Genomic DNA, 19,527 nt, shown 5'->3' with positions numbered 1-19,527 from the left:
AAAGAATTCAAAGTTCTGAGATGCAACGGGACTTGGGAGTCCTGGTACAGGATTCCCTTAAAGTTAACCTCCAGGTTGAGTCGGTAGTGAAGAAGGCGAATGCAATGTTGGCATTCATTTCTAGAGGAATAGAGTATAGGAGCAGGGGTGTGATGTTGAGGCTCTATAAGGCGCTGGTGAGACCTCACTTGGAGTACTGTGGGCAGTTTTAGTCTCCTTATTTAAGAAAGGATGTGCTGACGTTGGAGAGGGTACAGAGAAGATTCACTAGAATGATTCCAGGAATGAGAGGGTTAACATATGAGGAACGTTTGTCTGCTCTTGGACTGTATTCCTTGGAGTTTAGAAGAATGAGGGGAGACCTCATAGAAACATTTTGAATGTTAAAAGGCATGGACAGAGTGGATGTGGCAAAGTTGTTTCCCATGATGGAGGAGTCTAGTACGAGAGGGCATGACTTCAGGATTGAAGGACGCCCTTTCAGAACAGAAATGCAAAAAAAAAATTTAGTCAGAGGGTGGTGAATCTATGGAATTTCTTGCCACGGGCAGCAGTGGAGGCCAAGTCATTGGGTGTATTTAAGGCAGAGATTGATAGGTATCTGAGTAGCCAGGGCGTCAAAGGTTATGGTGAGAAGGCGGGGCAGTGGGACTAAATAGGATAAAATGGATCAGCTCATGATAAAATGGCGGAGCAGACTTGATGGGCTGAATGGCCTACTTCTGCTCCTTTGTCTTATGGTCTTATAAGTTCTTGTCCCATTTCAATGTACTGGTAATGGTAGTCCTCAGGAATTTGACTCAACCACTGACACAGGCTGACCATTAATTTCCAAGAGAGTCCCTCTCTTGGGGTTGTGGATGGAAATGAATCCTCATTTCTGCTGTCTTGATAGCATTGAGCTCCAAGTTGATATGAGTCCACCATGTTGCAAGATAGACTACCTCTTTAATAGTAGGTCACATCATTATTAGAGATGAGACTAATTACAGTTGTTTCATCAGTGAACTGTAGGATTTTAATCGATTTGTCTATGGAGGTAGTCATTTGTATAAAGTGAGAACAGGATGGTTGAAAGTACACGTCCCTGTGGATAGCCTGTTCTTTATAGACATTGGTTTGGTTAAATAGGAGCACAGCCTTGTATATTGCTTCCTTTCTGTTAGGATATTTCTCATCTACTGACAGATACTGTAGGGTACAATTGACTAGGTTAGCTTGCTGTAGAACATCTCTGGAGCAATAGTGTTGAAGGTGGAACTAAAATCCACAAACAAGATCCTCACTGGTGTTGAGGGGTCCAATTGTTGAAGAATGTAATGAAAACACAAGTCAACTGCATCCTCAACAGAGTGATTTGCTCTATAACCAAACTGTAGCGGGTCAAGAAGACCAGTAGCGGACTTAAGGTAGGTCAACATAAGACGTTCAAAGGTTTTCGTAACTACTGAAGTCAGAGTGACTGACCTATAATGATTTAGTCCAGTAAACTTGTCTTTCTTGGGAACTGGAACAATTTATGGATTTTAAACCAGTCCTGAATCCTGCATAATTGCAGGGAGGTGTTAAATACCTCAGTGATGACAGATGCTAGTTAATCTGGACAGTGCCCTAGAGTACCAGCTGAGACACCATCAGGGTCTGAAGCTTTCCTAATATTCTGTTTTCCAAGTAGTCTGCGAACATCTTGCTTCCCAGAAAGTATGGGCAGAAGGAGCGGGAGGAGGCTGAAGAAGATGAATGGAGCTGGAGTAAAGGGGATGGTGATGTTGGAGTAGTTGTGAAAGGGAGCGGGGTAGGGGCTCAGCATATCAGAATCGGGGAAGTAAAGAGAGATTACACCTGTTGCATTGCTAAAAATGCTGGTGTTTGAGTTTACAGAAGTCTGGGAATGGGAAATTCAACTTTTCGATAATCATTGCTCTGTGTCTTGAACTTGTTTGATTTGCATTTGTTCTAAAATCTACTATTTATTTTTGTTTCACACTTCAATGTGTTGAAGGAACAAGTTGCATATTTCCTGAACCTTTGAATGTGGAGAATTTTCAAAATAAAGACTTTCTGACATCACATCTACTTGGCTGAAGAATTTTTAAAAATTGTGCTTTATTGTGGATTCCCCATCAATAGGTTTTCTGTTTCCCATCAAATTTATTATTGGAATTATTTGGATTATATCATCCTTTAATTTAGATGCAAAATTAGGCCATGTGCAATCTGCCATCAGTTTAACCATTTCAGTCCAAGTATCAAACTGGTCAATTTGTACTCAATGACCACTTTATTAGGTATGCTTGTACACCTGCTCATTAATGCAAATCTATTAAGTAACGCACAAAACGCTGGAGGAACTCAGTAGGCCAGGCACCATCTATGGAAAAGAGTACAGTCGACGTTTCGGGCTGAGACCCTTCAGCAGGATTTTTCCATAGATGCTGCCTGGCCTGCTGAGTTCCTCCAGCATTTTTTGTGTTGTGTTGACTGTGGAATGAACCAAACAGTGTGGTTTGAGTATCTCAGGAACAGCTGATATCCTGGGATTTTCACATAGTCCGTAGAGTTTATAGAGATAAGTGCGAAAAACAAAAAACAACCAGTGAGTGGCAGTTTTGTGGATAAAAATGCCTTGTTAGTGAGAGGGGTCAGAGGAGAATGGCTGGACTGGATCTCACTGGCAGGAGGGCAACAGTAATTCAAATGACCATGCATCACAACAGTGGTGTGCAGAAGAGCACTGTTGAACCATGATCTATATCAGCAAAAGACCACACTGGGTTCCACACCTATATCTAATAAAGTGGCCACTGCGGGTATATTTTTGCTGCTGACAAGGATATCATATATTTATTTTCAATGGTTATGTTGATTGCAGACCTGAAATTTTGAGTTCTTGGCACAGTTTCTGTCTGTGCAGAGTTAATTTGACAAAATTGTCACCTCTTTTACATCTTTGTGAAAATGCACTATCCAAATTGATTGTTTCAGAGCACTTTATTGGCCAACAGCTTGTTTTGTGCATGTCAAGGTGAATGATGTTGGTGCAGGGAATAATGCAGCAAGAATTTTGGGCATCTGTCTTTGATTTTTGGCTCTTCAATGCCATGTATAATACAGTGACTTTACAAAGAAAGCATAAAGCTTCTCTGTGCTGTTTCAAAAATGTGTGCCAGAGCTATTTCCTACTTGAGCTTTTTTCTCAAATTTCAATTACCCATTACCCAGTGGCTTCTGTGTGATAATGAATTCATTGGCATTATCAATTTGGAACTGGATCAAGACAGGAGAGCTGAGTTCCAAGATGATTGAAACTTGGAAACATTCCAGCTCGACTTTGACCCCATCAGTTTGGCCTGAAATACCATCAAGCATAGGTGAAAGCTGGAGACTAATCCACTGCCTTTAAAAGGCCACAGTATGCAAGTGGAATTGTCATTGGTTCAGAATACCTTCTGAGTCAAAGTTCGACTGGCCTTTAAGAGCTATTATATATAAATTTTACTACTTGGTCTTCCAACTCTATCAAGTGAACCTATGTTTGGGCAGCATGTAGTTCATTATTTTTAACTGTTAGTTTATTTTCCAACATTACACAGCCAGAGGTTCAGATTTTCCTGTTCATAAGCCAGAAGCTTTTTTAAAAAACTGAACATTATTTGTGTGGGAGGTTTGGGATGTAGGTTTTGGATTAACTTCAGGCATTTATTAGACAGTATTGAGAGAATTTTGCTTATTGTGATTGCATTTTAAATGTAATATTTGAATATGATACCATCTGCACAAATCAATCCTGCATTGGGCATGCATTTGCATGCACACGGTATATCATGTGTGAAATCAGTTCAAGTTTCATATAAATAGAAATATAAAAGGCAGCCATTTAAAAAATAACAAATTCACAGTCAACTTCTCCAAGAGAGGGAGTGTGATTTAATACAAGCTTATCACAGGAGTATTGCTTATCTGTATTGATAAATATTGCACTTTAAATTTTACAGTGCATTGTGAAAATAGGATAAAATTTAAAAAAAATTTAAATCAGTTCTTCCAATTACTAATCCATGGTCCCAAGTTTCTGGAGGTATGCAATATATTTAAATACAAAATTGTATCTTTTTGATCTATATTGCTGTTTAAAGATTCAATTTTACTACATGGAACACTTTTCATAGTACATTATCCATTATGACATTGAACATTTTCTTTCCATTTTATAACTTAGATACTTTTGGACAGATTTATTTTAGTTTTGGGGGGGTTCACTGAGCAGCAGCTGATTATGTTGGGAATCTGTTGAACAGATTCCATCACCTGCTGGAGCTAGGTTTGGAATGGAATTTTTCCTGCCTTGTGCATCCTTTTGAAGCCTGTTGATGTTCTGATTCTACACTGTAGATTTTAAGTTGCACCAAGTTGAATTTTTTTCTCTTGAGGTGGGTTTAAATACTACCTCAAAATCTTACGTTGCAAGACTGCACCTCAACCTTGGCTCATCCACTGAAACCTTTTTTTTAAACTGAGTAAAGTGGTTTATTATACCCAAGTACCAAGGTACAGTGGGAAATTTTCCCTTGCGTATTGTTCGTAAATAGAGGTTAGCATAACACTACTATCGAGCTAGCAATCTGAGTTCAATTCTGCGTCTGTCTGTAATAGAGGTTTTACGTTCTGCGTGACCATGTGGGTTTTCTTCATGTGCTCTGGTTTCCTCCCATATCCGAAATATGTATGGATTGATAGGTTAATTGGGTGGCATGGGCTTGTTGGTCCAGAAGACCCTGCTACCATTCTGTATCTCTAAATAAAGAAAATAAAAAATATACAGTGCATTGACATAGTCCAAAGTAAAACAGTAACAATGCAGATTAAAGTGTAGAAGCTGCAGTTAAAGTGTAGTGCAGGCAGATAATAAAGTGCAGGACCATGATGAGGAAGATTGTGTGGTCTGGAGTTCATCTTTGTCAAACAAAAAGTCCTTTCAAGTGTCTTTTAACGGTAGGATTGCTGTCTTTGTGTCTGATTGTATGTGCTTTCAGGCTTCTCGATCTTCTGCCTCTGGATTCTAATAATCTAACCCATGTCTGGCTGGCCTTGTAAATTTGAGATCATCTTTTTAAGTCAGTGAATCCGTGGAAAGGGCAGGTTGTCTTATGGGGTAGGTTGGGGAGTCTGGTTTTGAATCTGCTGGAGTTTAGAAGAGCAGAAGGGGATGTGGAGATCATTGCTCTTTTTGGGGAAATCTAGAATCTTTGGGTCACTTTAAGAATTAGCTTTATTTATCACATGTACATCAAAATATACAGTGACATTCATCCTTTATGTCAAATCAAATTAGTGAGGTTGAGGTGAGCAGCCCACAAGTATCCCCGTGCTTCTGGTGCCAATGTAGCATACCCACAGCTCACTCTAACTGTACACGTTTGGGATGTGAGAGGAAACCAGAGAAAACTTATGCAGTCAAGGGGAGAATGTACAGACAGCAGTGGAAATCAAACCTTGATCTTACCATTGGCACTGTTACAGTGTAACATTAGCTGCTTTGCTACCATGTCGCCCCAAATAAATAAAGTTTGCAACTGATGAAACTGAGATAAAAAATCAGGAGGTTGGGCAGCTTCTATAGAAAAAAAAATAATACTTAAAGTAAATCCATTATTTAAGTGTGTATATATCACCATATACTCCCATGAGATTCATTTTAATGTGCAAGTACAAAAAGAAGCAAATAAATAATGCAAAGAACATAAGCAGGAGGATCCTTGAAAGTGAGTCCATAGGTTGTGGAATCAGGTGAGGTGGTTCAGGAGCCTCATGGTTGAAAGTAGTAACAGTTCCTGAACATGGTAGTGTGGGACCAAAGGCTCCTACCACCTCCCAGATAGCAGCAGTGAGAAGAGAGCATGGCTTAGATAGTGCGAGTATTTGTTGTTTTCTTGTGGCAGAGTTTGATGTAAATGTGTTCAATGGTAGGGTGAGCTTCGTTTATGATGGACTGACCTGTATTCCCCACTTTGTTTCAAGTTGAAGAGTTTTGATTACAATTAGTTGCAATAAGGGAGAGATGGAAGAAAAAAATGATATCCTGAACAGAATTATGCTCTTTGGCTCATCAGATCGTCTTGTCATATTCAGCTCCATGTTGAGTTTTCAAGGAATATGCAGAGTAATGCCTCCAGAACGCTTTGCCTCTTTAACCTCTTAGGAATGAACACATGTCCTGATGAAGCTTCTTGGCCTGAAATATTGGCTCTTCATTCCTCTCCATTGATGATGCTTGATCTGCTGAGTTCCTCCAGCATTTTGTGTGTGTGTGTGTGTTAGTGTTACTCTGGATTTCCAGCATCTGGAGAAACTCTCGTGTTTTGCCTTTTTGGAAGTTCATTGAAATGCACCTTCTGGGCACAATTTTTGGCCAGCTTACCCCAAAATACCCTTTTTTTTCCCAGCCAATTTTGTTTGGTGAAATGCTATGAGACATTGCAGATCAAAGAGAAATATTCTCATCACTCAAATCTGACCCAAGTTTTTATTTAACCAATCTCTCCTTGAAGGCATGATATCTGAAATTAATTGCTCCAAGCGCATCTACACGGTTGAATCACAAAGACTTTGAATGTTGCCCAGTATTTCATCACTAGTGTTGACGGTCACTCATTGGAAAAGTGTTCATCACCCCATATCCTTCATAGCTCAGAACATTTTTTATGGATGCTTCCATCAAGCATTTGTTTTAACTGTCTAATTTCAAAGTATATTACCTTCTCTGATTTCATGTCTATGCACAGTTGCTTATGCTAGCCACTTGGCTTTAATCAATCTCTTTTTAGACTGCTCATGTTATTTGGGTTTCAGTCATTTTATGAAATTCAACACTGAGACCTCTCCTGCATTTTCTTTTCAGAACAAATTGTAGACCTACACTGATTGTTACAGCCTCAATCATTGTAGTAGGTTTGCAAATTAAAAGTATTGCCTACTAGTGAACTGTTGTAGCTTGACAATTTCCCAGATACTGTAACTTTTTTTTGCCACACAGCAAAAGGCAATTTCTTCATTATTACATAGTTCTTGGATCACCTTTTATTCCTTCTGTTCCAGGTCTTTCTAATTGTTTCATTGTGAATTTGAGCACTTAGGTTAGAGCAAACTGAATTTGATTTTAATAAATCAGTCATGATAGAATGGTGGAGCAGGCTTGATGGACTGAATGGCCTAATTCTGCTCCTTTGTTTTATGGTCTTGTGATATTAGAAGTAGTGAAATCAATACCATCATACTAGTGTTTGAGATCTGCTCAAGCTTATATAGTACTATGGCACAGAAACATGCCGTTTGGCCCATCTAGTCCATACCAAACTATTATTCTGCCTTGTTCCATTAATCTGCACCTGGACTATAGGCCTCTGTACCCTCCCATGTATTAACTGAACGTCTCTTAAATGTTGAAACCAAACCCAGATCTACCACTTCTTCTCTCACCACCCTCTGAATGAAGTTTCCCCTCACGTTCTCCTTAAACATTTCACCTTTCACCCTTAACCCATGTCCTTTAGTTTTGTAGTACTGTACAAAAGTCTTAGGCACATGTTCATTGGCACAAATTTTGTAAAGTCAAAATGTTTTCAGAAGTAACTAAATGTAAAGTTTCCAAATGTCAATTTTAAGATAAAGAGCAGTAAATAGTTGAAGAAAAAACTAAGTCAGATCTATTTTTGGTGTGACCACCGTTGCCTTTAAAACTGCATCAATTCTCTTGGGTACAGTGTCATACAGTTTTATAAGAAAATCGGTTGGTAGGTTGTTCCAAGCATCTTGAAGAACTTGCCACAGTTCTTCTGCAGACCTTGGCTGTCTCGTTTTCTTCTTTCTCTCTAGGTTATACCAAATGGCCTCGATGGTGTTGAGATCAGGGCTCTCGGGAGGCTATACATTTGAAACCATGTAAAAAAAAATCTAGGGTGCATGCGACTTTTGCATCCAAGCACAGTGGAAAAAGCCTTTTGGCATTTACCCTTTCTATACTCATAATTTTGTGTACATCTGTCAAATCTCCCCTCATTTTGCATTGCTCCAGGGAATAAAATAAGCTTTACAAGTGAGAGATCTGCTTGTAGCAGTAAAAGCATGTATGCAAGCATATTAAATTAATTTAAAAGTTAGCTTGTAGATCTTGAAACATGTTAGTATTTTGATGAAATCGGGTTATCTTGGTACATTTGCCAAAAATAAATCCAGTTTTCAATTATAGTGCTCTTAATAGAGAATTGAACTCTTTGCTTAGCTAGTTGTAAAGAGGGCTGCAATCTCTAATCATATCTCCAGTTTAGTCACTTTCTAAGCTTGTCTTTGTCTTGAACCTCTTCAAAGTCATAAATCCCCAATAATTCAATCACAAACAAGAGAAAATCTGCAGATGCTGGAAATCCAAGCAACACACAAAATGCTGGAGGAACTCAGCATGCCAGGCAGCATCTATGGGAAAAAAAAAGTCCAGTTGATGGCTTGAGCCGAGACCCTTCGGCAGGACTAAGACACTCTTGTTTCTTTGTTTCTTTTAAGCTTCAGATTTCCATGTTCTTAATAATTCAATTAACTGCTATCATCTTTACTATAAATTCTAAAACTGCCTCTTAATGGTCCATTGTGTTTTTGCAGAGGGTATAGTGATCAAAGGAATAATTAGATGCTTCTTAGGTTTGCAGCTAAACTTTGCTAAATCATGGCATAGTAGAATATGGAATACAGTATTTTAAAACCTTTCTAAAACTGTACTAGGATACTATGTCAACTAAATCGAGAACTGCAGCCAGACTACTTGTAAATTAAGCTTAAACTTGTGCTTTGAATAATGTATTTTGGTAACTGCTAGTACTGGAAGCTTGTTAAATTTAGGAACTGGGGAGTCTTGGACCAGAAGGCACAGCCCAAGGATATAAGGATGTCCCTTTTGAAGAGAGATGATGAATATCTTTAGCTAGAGGGTGGTAAATCTGTGGAATTCATTGTGATAGATGGCTGTGAAGGTCAAGTCATTGGGTGTACTTAAAGCTCAGGAAAATAGGTTCTTGGGTTAGTCAGGGTATTAAAGGTTATGAGGAGAATGAGGTTGATAAATCATCCAGGATGTAATGGTGGAGCAGACTCAATGGGCTGAATCATCTAAATTTGTTCATATGACTTACGGTCTTGTTTCTGAAAGCTTGTAGATTCAGATTCATTTATTTATCACATGTACATTGAAATATATTGTGAAATAAGTCATTCTGAGGATGTTCTGGGGGCAACTGTCAGGTATCGACACACATTCTGGCACTGACATAACATGCCCACGGTGAGATGCTATTGCAGCTTGGCGTGTCAGAGTTTGGAGTTCAATTCTGGTGTCGTCTGTTAAGAAATTTGTATGTTTTTCCTTATTCCTATGGGCTTATTGCATATATATTTCCTCCAGGTGCTCCAGTCTCCTCCCACAGCTCAAAGATATACCAGTTACCAGGTTAATTGGTCATTGTAAATTGCTTGTGATTTGGCTAGAATTGAATTGGTTGGTTGTCGAGAGGTTTGTTGGCCTGTTCCGCATGGTATCCCAAATAAATAAACACTACAAGCAACAACAGGAGCATATATACAACCCCTGGAGAAAATATGCAAATACTTTGTCCTTTGAATCAGTCATTTGACAGACTTCATAAACTTCCAAAGGGCTGTTACAGCTGTTTCCAATTAAGCCAAACCAAGGGAATTAAGCTACTTTTTAAAATCTCCTTTTTGAGGTGTGAGAATTTCAAGATAAAACTTGTTTTTCTTGAAGCTTCTGTTGTCACATTTGGATAAAGAACTGTAAGTGCAGTTTGAAAGAAGGTATTGCATTCTTGAATGTATTGGAAGTCCTGACTCTGGAAAGTTTGAAAAATGATTTTCTTGAGAGACGTGCTTTTCTGCTTGTGCTACTGGGGCGGACAAAATCTCTTGCAAAGTTGAAAGAGTTACGATATATGTTAATACCATTAGACATAGGAGCAGGATTAGGCCATTCGACCCATTGAGTCTACCCTGCCATTCCATCACAAAGAGGAAAAAATCTTGCAAATACTGGAAATCCAAGCAACACAAACAAAATGCTGGAGGAACTCAGTAGACTAAGCAGTATCTACAGGAATGAATACAGTTGACATTTTGGGCTGAGACCATTCATCAGGACTGGAGAAAAAAGGATGAGTCAGAGTAAGAAGGGTTGGGGGAGGGGTTGCTATTTCCATGTCTGATTTACTTCCTCTCAACCCCATTCTACTGCCTTCTCCCCGTATACCCCTGATTCTTGACTAATGAAGAACCTATCAACCTCCACATGATATACTTGGGTCTCTTCTGTGATCTGTGAAATTGGAACATCAGGTTGTGTTGATTGATAAATTAGGGCTGATTTATTCTCAGATCAGGCTCTGAGTTCACTATAAAGGTAACTGAGGATGGGTTGACCCTCTTTATTTCAGTGATCTTTTCATGAAAATAAGACATGGTTCTGTGAACTTTGTTTGGTGACCAATGGCCATTTTCAGTACTAGTTTGAAAAAAGCTGCACAATATTTTGAAATGGGGAAAATGCATACTAGAATTGTAAAATAATCAAGTATGTAATTGTTGACAATGTAAGTGACAGGCTTTAAATTCTTTTATTGTCAATATGTAATGAAGCTCTTAATTGGCAATGTGGCAGTGGAAAGAATGAAGATTGCAGTAGACCACAGGGGTCTTAGTTTCTCTGAGACATGTAGAGAACCTAGCATATCATGTGTCAAGTTGGTTGCAGATGGCTGAAGTGGAACAACGAAACACTGTAGGAAAGGAACATTTGAAAATTTTTTTTTGTGTGATTCGTGGTTGATCATGTGTTTGCAAATGTTGCCCTCTGTCCCGCAAACAATAAACCCTGGTGAGAGTGGATTACTTTCTCAAGCTTTGAAACCACTCTGATGTCAGATATAAAAGATGAAATTTACTGTGGCCTCTAGTGTACCAGCATAGCCTCTAATCATCCATGAAATAAAGTTTGAAGGTCTACGCCTCATGCAGCACTAAGCTCAGGGTTCACCAAGCAGTATCTGTCTGTCTGTATGCTTTGCTAGCTTGGACTGAAGAAAGACCATAACCCTATCTGCACAATCCTCAAAATCAAAATGGATAGTGAGCTGGTGTTCATGGACTATTCAGAAATCTGGTAGTGGAAGGAATGAAGCTGTTCCTGAAATGCTGACTCTGTGCCTTCAGGCTCCAATTCCACCTTCCTAATGGTAGTAATAGGAGGGCAAGTACTGGATAGTGAGGGTCCTTGATGAAGGATGCCACATTCCTAAGGCATTGTCTTTGAAGATGTCTTCGGTGGTGAGGAGGCACTTAAGTGCCCTTGATGGAGTTAGCTAACAACAACCCTCTGCAGCCTTTTCCGATTCTGTGCATCATAGACTTCTAAAGTTGCTCTTCTGAAAGATGCTCTGAGACTGCTGATTACTTGTAACATGTTTTGTTTTTAACTCCAGTTCAGATAGTTTGGTCTAAATAATATTTAAATGTTTCTGATTCGCTGTAACTTAAAAATATATAGGTGCATGTGTTCATTTCAAAATGCAGTTATCTTCATTCGTTCAGCTTTTCATTTCTACTCATTTGTTTTGAAAAACTAATGAAATGATTCTGCTGTGCCTGAGAAATCAGACAAATGATTTTTTTTGTCCAAACATTAAAATACAAACGCTAAGTCCATCAGAATACATGGTATGTCCTGATAGCCTCGAAAACCTGTGTCTCTGATTACATGCCCTTCTCTTTACCTCATTATCATTGAATAAACGGTATCTGTTTAGGCGTCTAAGCGGGCATCTGAAACCAGCAGTCGATGAGCACCAATTATTGACATTTTGATTATTGAGTATAGTCTTGCACTCTTTACTGAAGGGATTTATGCAGGTTGAACAGATTTATAAAACTTTGCAGTACAAGTTGTACTTCCGTGGCTGAGCTCTTTCAAGTGGTTTGGTAAGACCTTTTCTGTTAAGTGTTTGTGCAAGTTCAGTAATTGTGAGCATGAACTCTTCAGCATTTTTTAAAATCCTGACTAAACTACTTTATAATGCTTGCTTGTGTTGTGTGACTGTATGAAATAAAAACAAAGTATGGACTGAAATATTTAACAAATCGCTTAGTCACTGCATAATACATTTGTGGTTTATAAAGCATGAATAAGCCTAACTTCAGATGTCATTTGTAGCAATTTTGTTCCACTGTAACAGTTGTGTATTGAGGGGAATCGTTAAGTATTTGCTTTGGATTTTTGTTTTGAACACTCCATAAATTATTTTATTCTGTTCTAGTGATGAACAAAACAAAAATCTTGGCCTCTGAGCAATTCCTGATGAAGGTTTGAAGTTTGAAATGTGAGCTCGTCTTTCCTTCAGCAATTGCAAAATCCCTTGTGAATTTGATGCAATTTATCCTATTTTCAGCCTTCATAAACTATCTGCAAGTCTTTTATCATTGCTATTCCGATTCCACTCAGAAATGCAGTTTGTGTGAGGAAATCTGAGTGAATAATTTGGGCTATAAAGCCTAATTTTCTCTTAAATTTAATGTGCTTGATCTGCCTTGAATTTGAAATACTGGTTAGGAAACTGAAAACGTGGGGAACTGATCTGGTTCGGAATGCTCTTTCTGTATCTAGATCAATTATCAAATGATTATTGTGCTTATTTTGTTGAGTAAATTCAGTGCTTGAGATGAATTTTTTTGACTCTTGCATCTCTGCGAAATACTTATACAGTATTTTTGTATCTTTTGTAGGCATGTATAGATGATAATTTGGATATGGTGAAATTCCTAGTGGAACATTCTGCAAATATTAACCAGCCAGATAATGAAGGTTGGATCCCACTACATGCAGCTGCTTCTTGTGGATATGCAGATATAGCAATGTAAGTACTGGGCATTCCTGTTTTTAAAACAAAATTGCTTCATGCTTTTTATTAATTGTCATTTGGTAATATAAAGTCTGGAGAGGAAAACCTAGAACCAAATGTCCAGACTTCCATTTGATTTTGTAACATTGATTTTAGTGTTGGGAAGCAATATCAGTGTAAAAATGCTGCTCTGTGCAAGGTTTAAATTATTTCAGTCGAGTAAAAGCTTTGCCCTGTACATGGTATAGTTAATAATTATTTCGAATTGTATTGGCCATGATGTTGGAGCTATGACTGAGAAAAATCATTATTTCATCTTTTTAATCAAAAGGATATAGGCATTATCTCCAGTGAGTTAAATTCTTCAGGCACTTGATAAGCACAAGATTTGTACAGATGCTGAAAATCCAGAGCAACAGACAATATGCTGGATGAACTCAGCAGGCCAGGCAGCGCCTATGGAGAGGATGAAATAGCTGACTTGAGTCTTAATGAAGGGTCACAGCCCAAAATATCAACTGTTTATTCCCTTCCATAAATGCTGTCTGACACGCTGAGTTCTTCCAGCATTTTGTGTTGCCCAAGAATTCGAATACTTTTCAAAGGTTCATTTTGTTGTTGAAGTATGCATGTACAATAGAACTTTGATATTTATCTTCAAGTAGTCAGGAAATACAGGAAAACCATGGGAGTCATTGAAAGAAAGGACACCAACCCCCTGCACAGAAAAGGAAAAATAAACAAAACTCTCAAACCCAAACCTCCCACTTTCTCCCTCTCACAAAAAAGCTAATAAGGAAAACGGCAGTAGGGGCACCAAACCCCAAACTCCTTAACCCCTTGCACAAAAACCAACAGACTGCCCACAGAAAGTGGCAGTCAAACCCCCAGCCCCCTCTTTCATACAAAAGCCAGCAGATTGCCCACCCGGAATATGGCAGCCAGAAAATCATAAACCTCACCCCCCCCCCACCCCAACCCGCTCCCTCCTCACTTGCAAAAGAACAGCAACAGCATCAAACCTTCAATCCCCTGGCCCACACACAAAAAACAACAGATTGCCCACACAGAAAAGCCAACAAGAACATCAGACCCCAAATCCCCAACCCCTCCTTTGCAAAATCCAGCACACTGACTGCTCCCCCCCCCCCCCCCCAAAATAAAAGACATCCACCATTGCCAGTGTGTGCAGTGGCCAGATTCTGGAAATAAAAATTCACTGAATGCCATTGTTTTATTTGCTTCATGAGTGTGATGGCGTAAGCTTTTTGACCAAGTTGGGCCACACTGTTAGAACAGGCACTGAGGTGGTTTACTTTGAGTGTACGTTCTCATCTTGTGATTGTTTCATTTAAGTTAGATATATTTGGCTTGGAGAGCATTCAAATACATCTTCCAACATGGGAATTGAAGGAGCAGGAGGACATGGTCCCTTTAAGGCCACTGCTGATCTGATAACTGAATTTTGGCATTCCCAGATAATGTACTGTCCCTTGCCTATTAAAGATCTGTGTAATTTTATCTTAAGCATTCAAGGACTTTGCTGGTATCACCTTCACCTCAGAATCCTTAACTCCTTTGAGAAAACTGCACTTCATCTTTTAAAATTATTTATTTTTAAACAGTGATTCTTAGTTTTAGGGGAAACATCTTCACATTGACCTTAAGACCATCAGACATAGCAGAAGGAAACCATTCGGCTTATTGAGTCTGCTCTGGCATTCCATCCTGGCTGATTTATTGTCCCTCTCAATCCCATTCTCCTGCCTTTGTCCTATAACCTTTGATGCCCTTACTAATCAAGAACCTGTCAACCCCTGCTTTAAATATACCCAATGACTTGTTCTCCACAGTTGTTTGTCGCAGTGAATTCCACAGATTCGTCAACATCTGGCTGAAGAAATTCCTCTTCGTCTCTGTTCTAAAGGGGCATCTTTTTATTCTGAGTCTGCTTCTCAGTCTTCACGCTAGCAGAAACTAAGATATGCAGCTAGCCACTTCAGATAACCCCATTGAATCAGAATCAGATTTATTATCACAAACATGCCATGAAATATGTCTTTTTGCAGTAACAATGCGGTGTAATACAGAAAAACTTCTATAAGTTGCAATAAAAATGTATAAAAATTTAAATAAGTAATACAGCAAGAGAGCGAAAACAGTGACCTGGTTTTCATGGGTTCACTTTCTGTTCAGAAGTCTGATGGCATAGGGAAATAAGCTGCTGCTGAAGCGTTGTGTATGTGTCTTCAAGTTCCTGTACCACCTTTTGGTAGCAATAAGAGAGCATGTCCTAGGTGGTGGAGGTCCTTAATGATGGTAGCCACCTTCATGAGGTGACCTTTATTGAAGATGACCTTGATGTTTGGAAGACAAGTGCCCATGATGGGGCTGACTGAGGTTACAATCCTCTACAGTTTTTTCCAATCCTCTGCAGTGGCCCCCTCATATCAGCTGGCGTTGCAACCAGTCAGAATGTACCCATGATACATCTGTAGAAATTTGTGAATTTTTGGTGTCAGCAAATCTCCTCAGACTCATAATGAGTTATAGCGCTGGTGTGGTATTAAATCTTTGCTGAATTTCCAGTACATGAGCATCCTTAAAGAAAGTGACCAGTATCATACCTCGGTCAGCTTATGGATTTATTTTGAGCACAATTTGAACGGCACTTTAAATCAGGAATCAGCTGTGCTGTCTGCTTGACCAGCTGATGAAAGTCCTTGTCCAAGAATAGGTGTACGGGGGAGGGGATGAAGTGGAATTCAGACCTCGTTATTGAGGATTTGTAACTTGAGCCAAGTTGATGACTTCCTGAATACTTACCTAATTCCAGAAAGGGATGATAATATGGAATAGAGCTGAATTTTGCATGTTCAGTAGCTGTTGCATGAATGAAGTTATTGGCTTGACTGTTTTAATTATTTTCTGGGATGTCAGCATGGGTTGCCCATCTCCAGATAGAGTTGACATGGAGCGGGTTTGTCATATTGTGGGGGAGTCTTGGAACAGAGGACACAGCTTCAGAATAGAAGGATGCCCCTTTAGAACAGAGATGGGGAGGAATTTCTTAAGCCAGAGGGTGGTGAATCAGTGGGGTTTACTGACACAGATGGTTGTGAAGACCAAGTCATTTCAGTTAAAAGTAAGTTTATTGTCAAAGTAGATATGTGTCAACATATGCAACTCTCAGTTTCATTTTCTTGCAGGCATACTTAAATTCAATAACCATAACACCAATCTTGTTCCTGATTGGCAGGCTGGGTATTTGGGGTTTGATGTTCTTGTTGCTTCTCCATGTGGCTGATCTGTTAGTTTTTGTGCTGGGGGGGTTGGGGTTTACGAGTTTTTGTTTCTTTTTGTGTGTGGGGGGGGTGGGACTGATGTCTTTCAACTACTTCCATGGTTTTCTGTACTTCATGGCGATCTGGAGATTCTGCATGTTATATTTTGATAATAAAATTAATCTTTAGTATCAATGAAAGACCACTCTAGCCAGTGTGTAAAAGACAACAAACAGTGCAAATAAATAAGAAAGAAAAAGAAATAATATTAAACAATGAATATCAAGAACACGAGATGAAGGGTCCTTGAAGTGAGTCCATAGGTTGTGGGAAGAATTCAGTAATGGGGCAAGTGTAGTTGAGTGAAATTGTCTTTGGTTCAAGAGTCCAATGGTTGAGGGGTAGTAACTGTTCCTAAACATGGTGGTGTGAGTCCAGAGGCTCCTATATCACCTTCCTGATGGCACCAATGAGAAGAGAACATGACCTGGATGGTAGGGGTTGCTGATGATGGATGCTGCTTTCCTGCGAGAATACTCCATGTGGATGTGCTCAATAGTGGGGAGGGCTTTACCTGTGATGGTCTGGGCCATGTCCACTTATTTTTTTGGAGGGAATTTCTGTTCAAGGGCATTGGTGTTTGCATACCAGAAGTGATGCAACCAGTCAATATACTCTCCACCACACATCTATAGACATTTGTCAAAGTTTTAGATGTTATGCCAAATCTTTGTGAACTCCTGAGAACACAGAGGTGCTGCATGCTTCCTTTATAATTTCACTTGCGTGCTTGGCCTAGGACAGGTCCTCTGAAATGATAATACCAAGGAATTTAAAGTTGATGACTCTCTCTGTCATTGATCCTCGATGAGAACTGGCTCATGGATGAACAGAGAAGTTTGCCTCCTGCTCAAAGCCAGAGATTCAGCCTTCAGGTCTGGAGACCGGGAGGCTTCCAGCTCAGCCAGGGCCAACCTGAGGAAGGGAATCTCTCAGGCTAAACACATATACAAACAGAGAATTGAGCATTTCAACTCCTCGGACCCCTGGCGCATGTGGCATGGCACACAGGTCATTACAGACTTCAAACCACCTAGTACTGTGACCCCTTCCAGCTCTGCTTCCCTCCATGATGAGCTCAATTACTTCTACGCTTGCTTTGACCGAGAGAACAAGGAGGTCACCCTCAAAGCGGATTTCTCACCTGGTGAACCGCCTCTCTCACTTTCCACCTCCGATGTTTGCGCCACCCTGAGCAGGGTGAATGTACGGAAGGCAGCTGGTCAGGATGGAATACCTGGTTGTGTGCTCAGAGTCTGTGCAGGGCAGTTGACCGGGGTCTTCACGGACATTTTTAATCTGTCCCCAGCCCAGACAGTTGTCCCCACAAGCTTCAATATCGCCACCATCATGCCAGTGCTGAGGCATTGCACTGACACAGGGCTGAATGACTTCCGTCCAGTTGCACTCACCCCCATCATTGCAAAGTGCTTTTAGAGACTGGTTCTATCACATCTCAAATCCTGTTTGCCTACTACCCTGGACCCCCATCAATTTGCCTATCGCACCAACAGGTCAACGGAGGCCGCCGTCTCCACGGCACTTCACTCTGCCCTGATCCACCTGGACAGCCCCAACTCTTACGTCAGAATGCTGTTCATTGACTTTAGTTCGACATTCAATGCTGTGATCCCCTCCAAGCTGATCGCCAAACTTCGCCAGCTTGGTTTCAGCTCATCCCTCTGCAATTGGACCTTGGACTTTCTGAATAACAGACCCCAATCAGTTAAGTTAGACAATCTCTCCTCTTCCACTCTCACCCTGAACACCGGCGTGCCTCTAGGCTGTGTGCTGAGCTCTCTTCTGTACTCCCTTTTCACCTATGACTGCGTTCCTGTACGTGGTTCTAACTCCATAATCAAGTTCGCAGACGACACCACGATGGTTGGCCTGATCAAAGGGGGTGACGAGATGGCCTTCAGGGACGAGGTCCAGCACCTGGCTGCGTGGTGTGCCGACAACAATCTGGCCCTTAACACCCAGAAGACCAAGGAGATCATTGTGGACTTCAGGCATGCTAGGAGCCACACTCACGTCCCCATCTACATCAACGGAGCTGTAGTGGAACGTGTATCAAGCTTCAAATTCCTTGGTGTCCACATTTCCGAGGATCTCACCTGGTCCCTGAATTCCTCCATCCTGATCAAAAAGACACATCAAGAAAGCTCACCTCTGTCCCAGGATACTGATGGACTTTTACCGCTGTACCATTGAGGGCATACTCACCAACTGCTTCTCAGTGTGGTATGGCAATTATCCTGTATCGGACTGCAAAGCACTCCAGCGTGTGGTGATAACTCCCCAACGGATTATCAGCACCCAATTGCCCACCATTGAGAACATCTACCAGAAGCGCTGCCTGGGCAGGGCGAAAAGCATTATCAAGGATGCATCTCACCCTAACCACGGACTTTTTACTCTCCTCCCATCTGGTTGGCGCTACAAGAGCCTCTGCTCCAGCACCAGCAGGCACAGGAAGAGCTGCTTCCCTGAGGCTGTTACCCTTCTGAACCTCACATCACAGTGCCAAGCAGTTTTGCACCCTTATTGTGCTGTCTCAGTACTTTTATATACTTACTTTTATATACTTACTTTTTATTCGCATTATTTTGTAAATAACACTATTCTTTGCATTTTTGGTTAGATGCTAACTGCATTTTATTGGCTTCGTATCTGTACTCGGCACAATGACAATAAAGTTGAATCTAATCTAATCTGATGGACTCTTGTTTCTTCCTCCTGCAGTCAATAATCAGCTCTTTGGTCATGCTGACATTGAGTAAAAGATTGTTGCTGTGATAACAGTCAGCCAGATTTTCAGTCTCCCTCCTATGTGCTGAATCGTCACCATCTTTGATCCAGCCTATGGCAGTCGTATTGTCAGCAAACTTGAATATGGCATTGGAGCTTTGTTTAGCCACACAGACGCAAGTGTAAAGTGAGTAGAACAGGAGGCTAAGCACACAGCCTTGTGGGGTGTCTGTGGTGATGGAGATTGTGGAGGAGTTGTTGTTGCCAATCTGAACTGACTGGGGCCTGCAAGTGAGGAAATTGAGGATCCAGTTGCACAAGGAGATATTTGAGGCGAAGGTCTTGAAGATTACTGATTAGTTTTGAGGGGCAGATAGTGTTGAATGCTGAACTGTTATCAATAAGGAGTATCCTGATGTACAGTATTGCTCTTTGTTGTTCAGATGTTCCATGGTTGAATGAGCCAATGAGATGGCACCTACTAT

The 19,527-nt window shown here is 40.4% G+C and overlaps 1 protein-coding gene across 8 annotated transcripts in view; it reads left to right on the top strand.

Annotated features, from left to right (window-relative positions):
* The window catches only part of ppp1r12a (protein phosphatase 1, regulatory subunit 12A), a 245,638-nt gene that overhangs the window by 48,128 nt on the left and 177,983 nt on the right, over positions 1 to 19,527 (top strand). For all 8 annotated transcript variants that reach the window (XR_011887191.1, XM_072268197.1, XM_072268196.1 and 5 more), the window contains exon 2: positions 12,832 to 12,962. Coding sequence is in view for 7 of the 8 variants with exons in the window: in XM_072268197.1 (XP_072124298.1) it covers positions 12,832 to 12,962 (131 nt within the window). In the remaining variant the exon portion in view is untranslated. The remainder of the gene's footprint in view (positions 1 to 12,831; positions 12,963 to 19,527) is intronic.

Source organism: Mobula birostris, chromosome 9 (assembly GCF_030028105.1).
Source record: "Mobula birostris isolate sMobBir1 chromosome 9, sMobBir1.hap1, whole genome shotgun sequence".
NCBI classification, from domain to species: domain Eukaryota; kingdom Metazoa; phylum Chordata; class Chondrichthyes; order Myliobatiformes; family Myliobatidae; genus Mobula; species Mobula birostris.
This window is presented reverse-complemented; position numbering and strand designations above follow the sequence as displayed.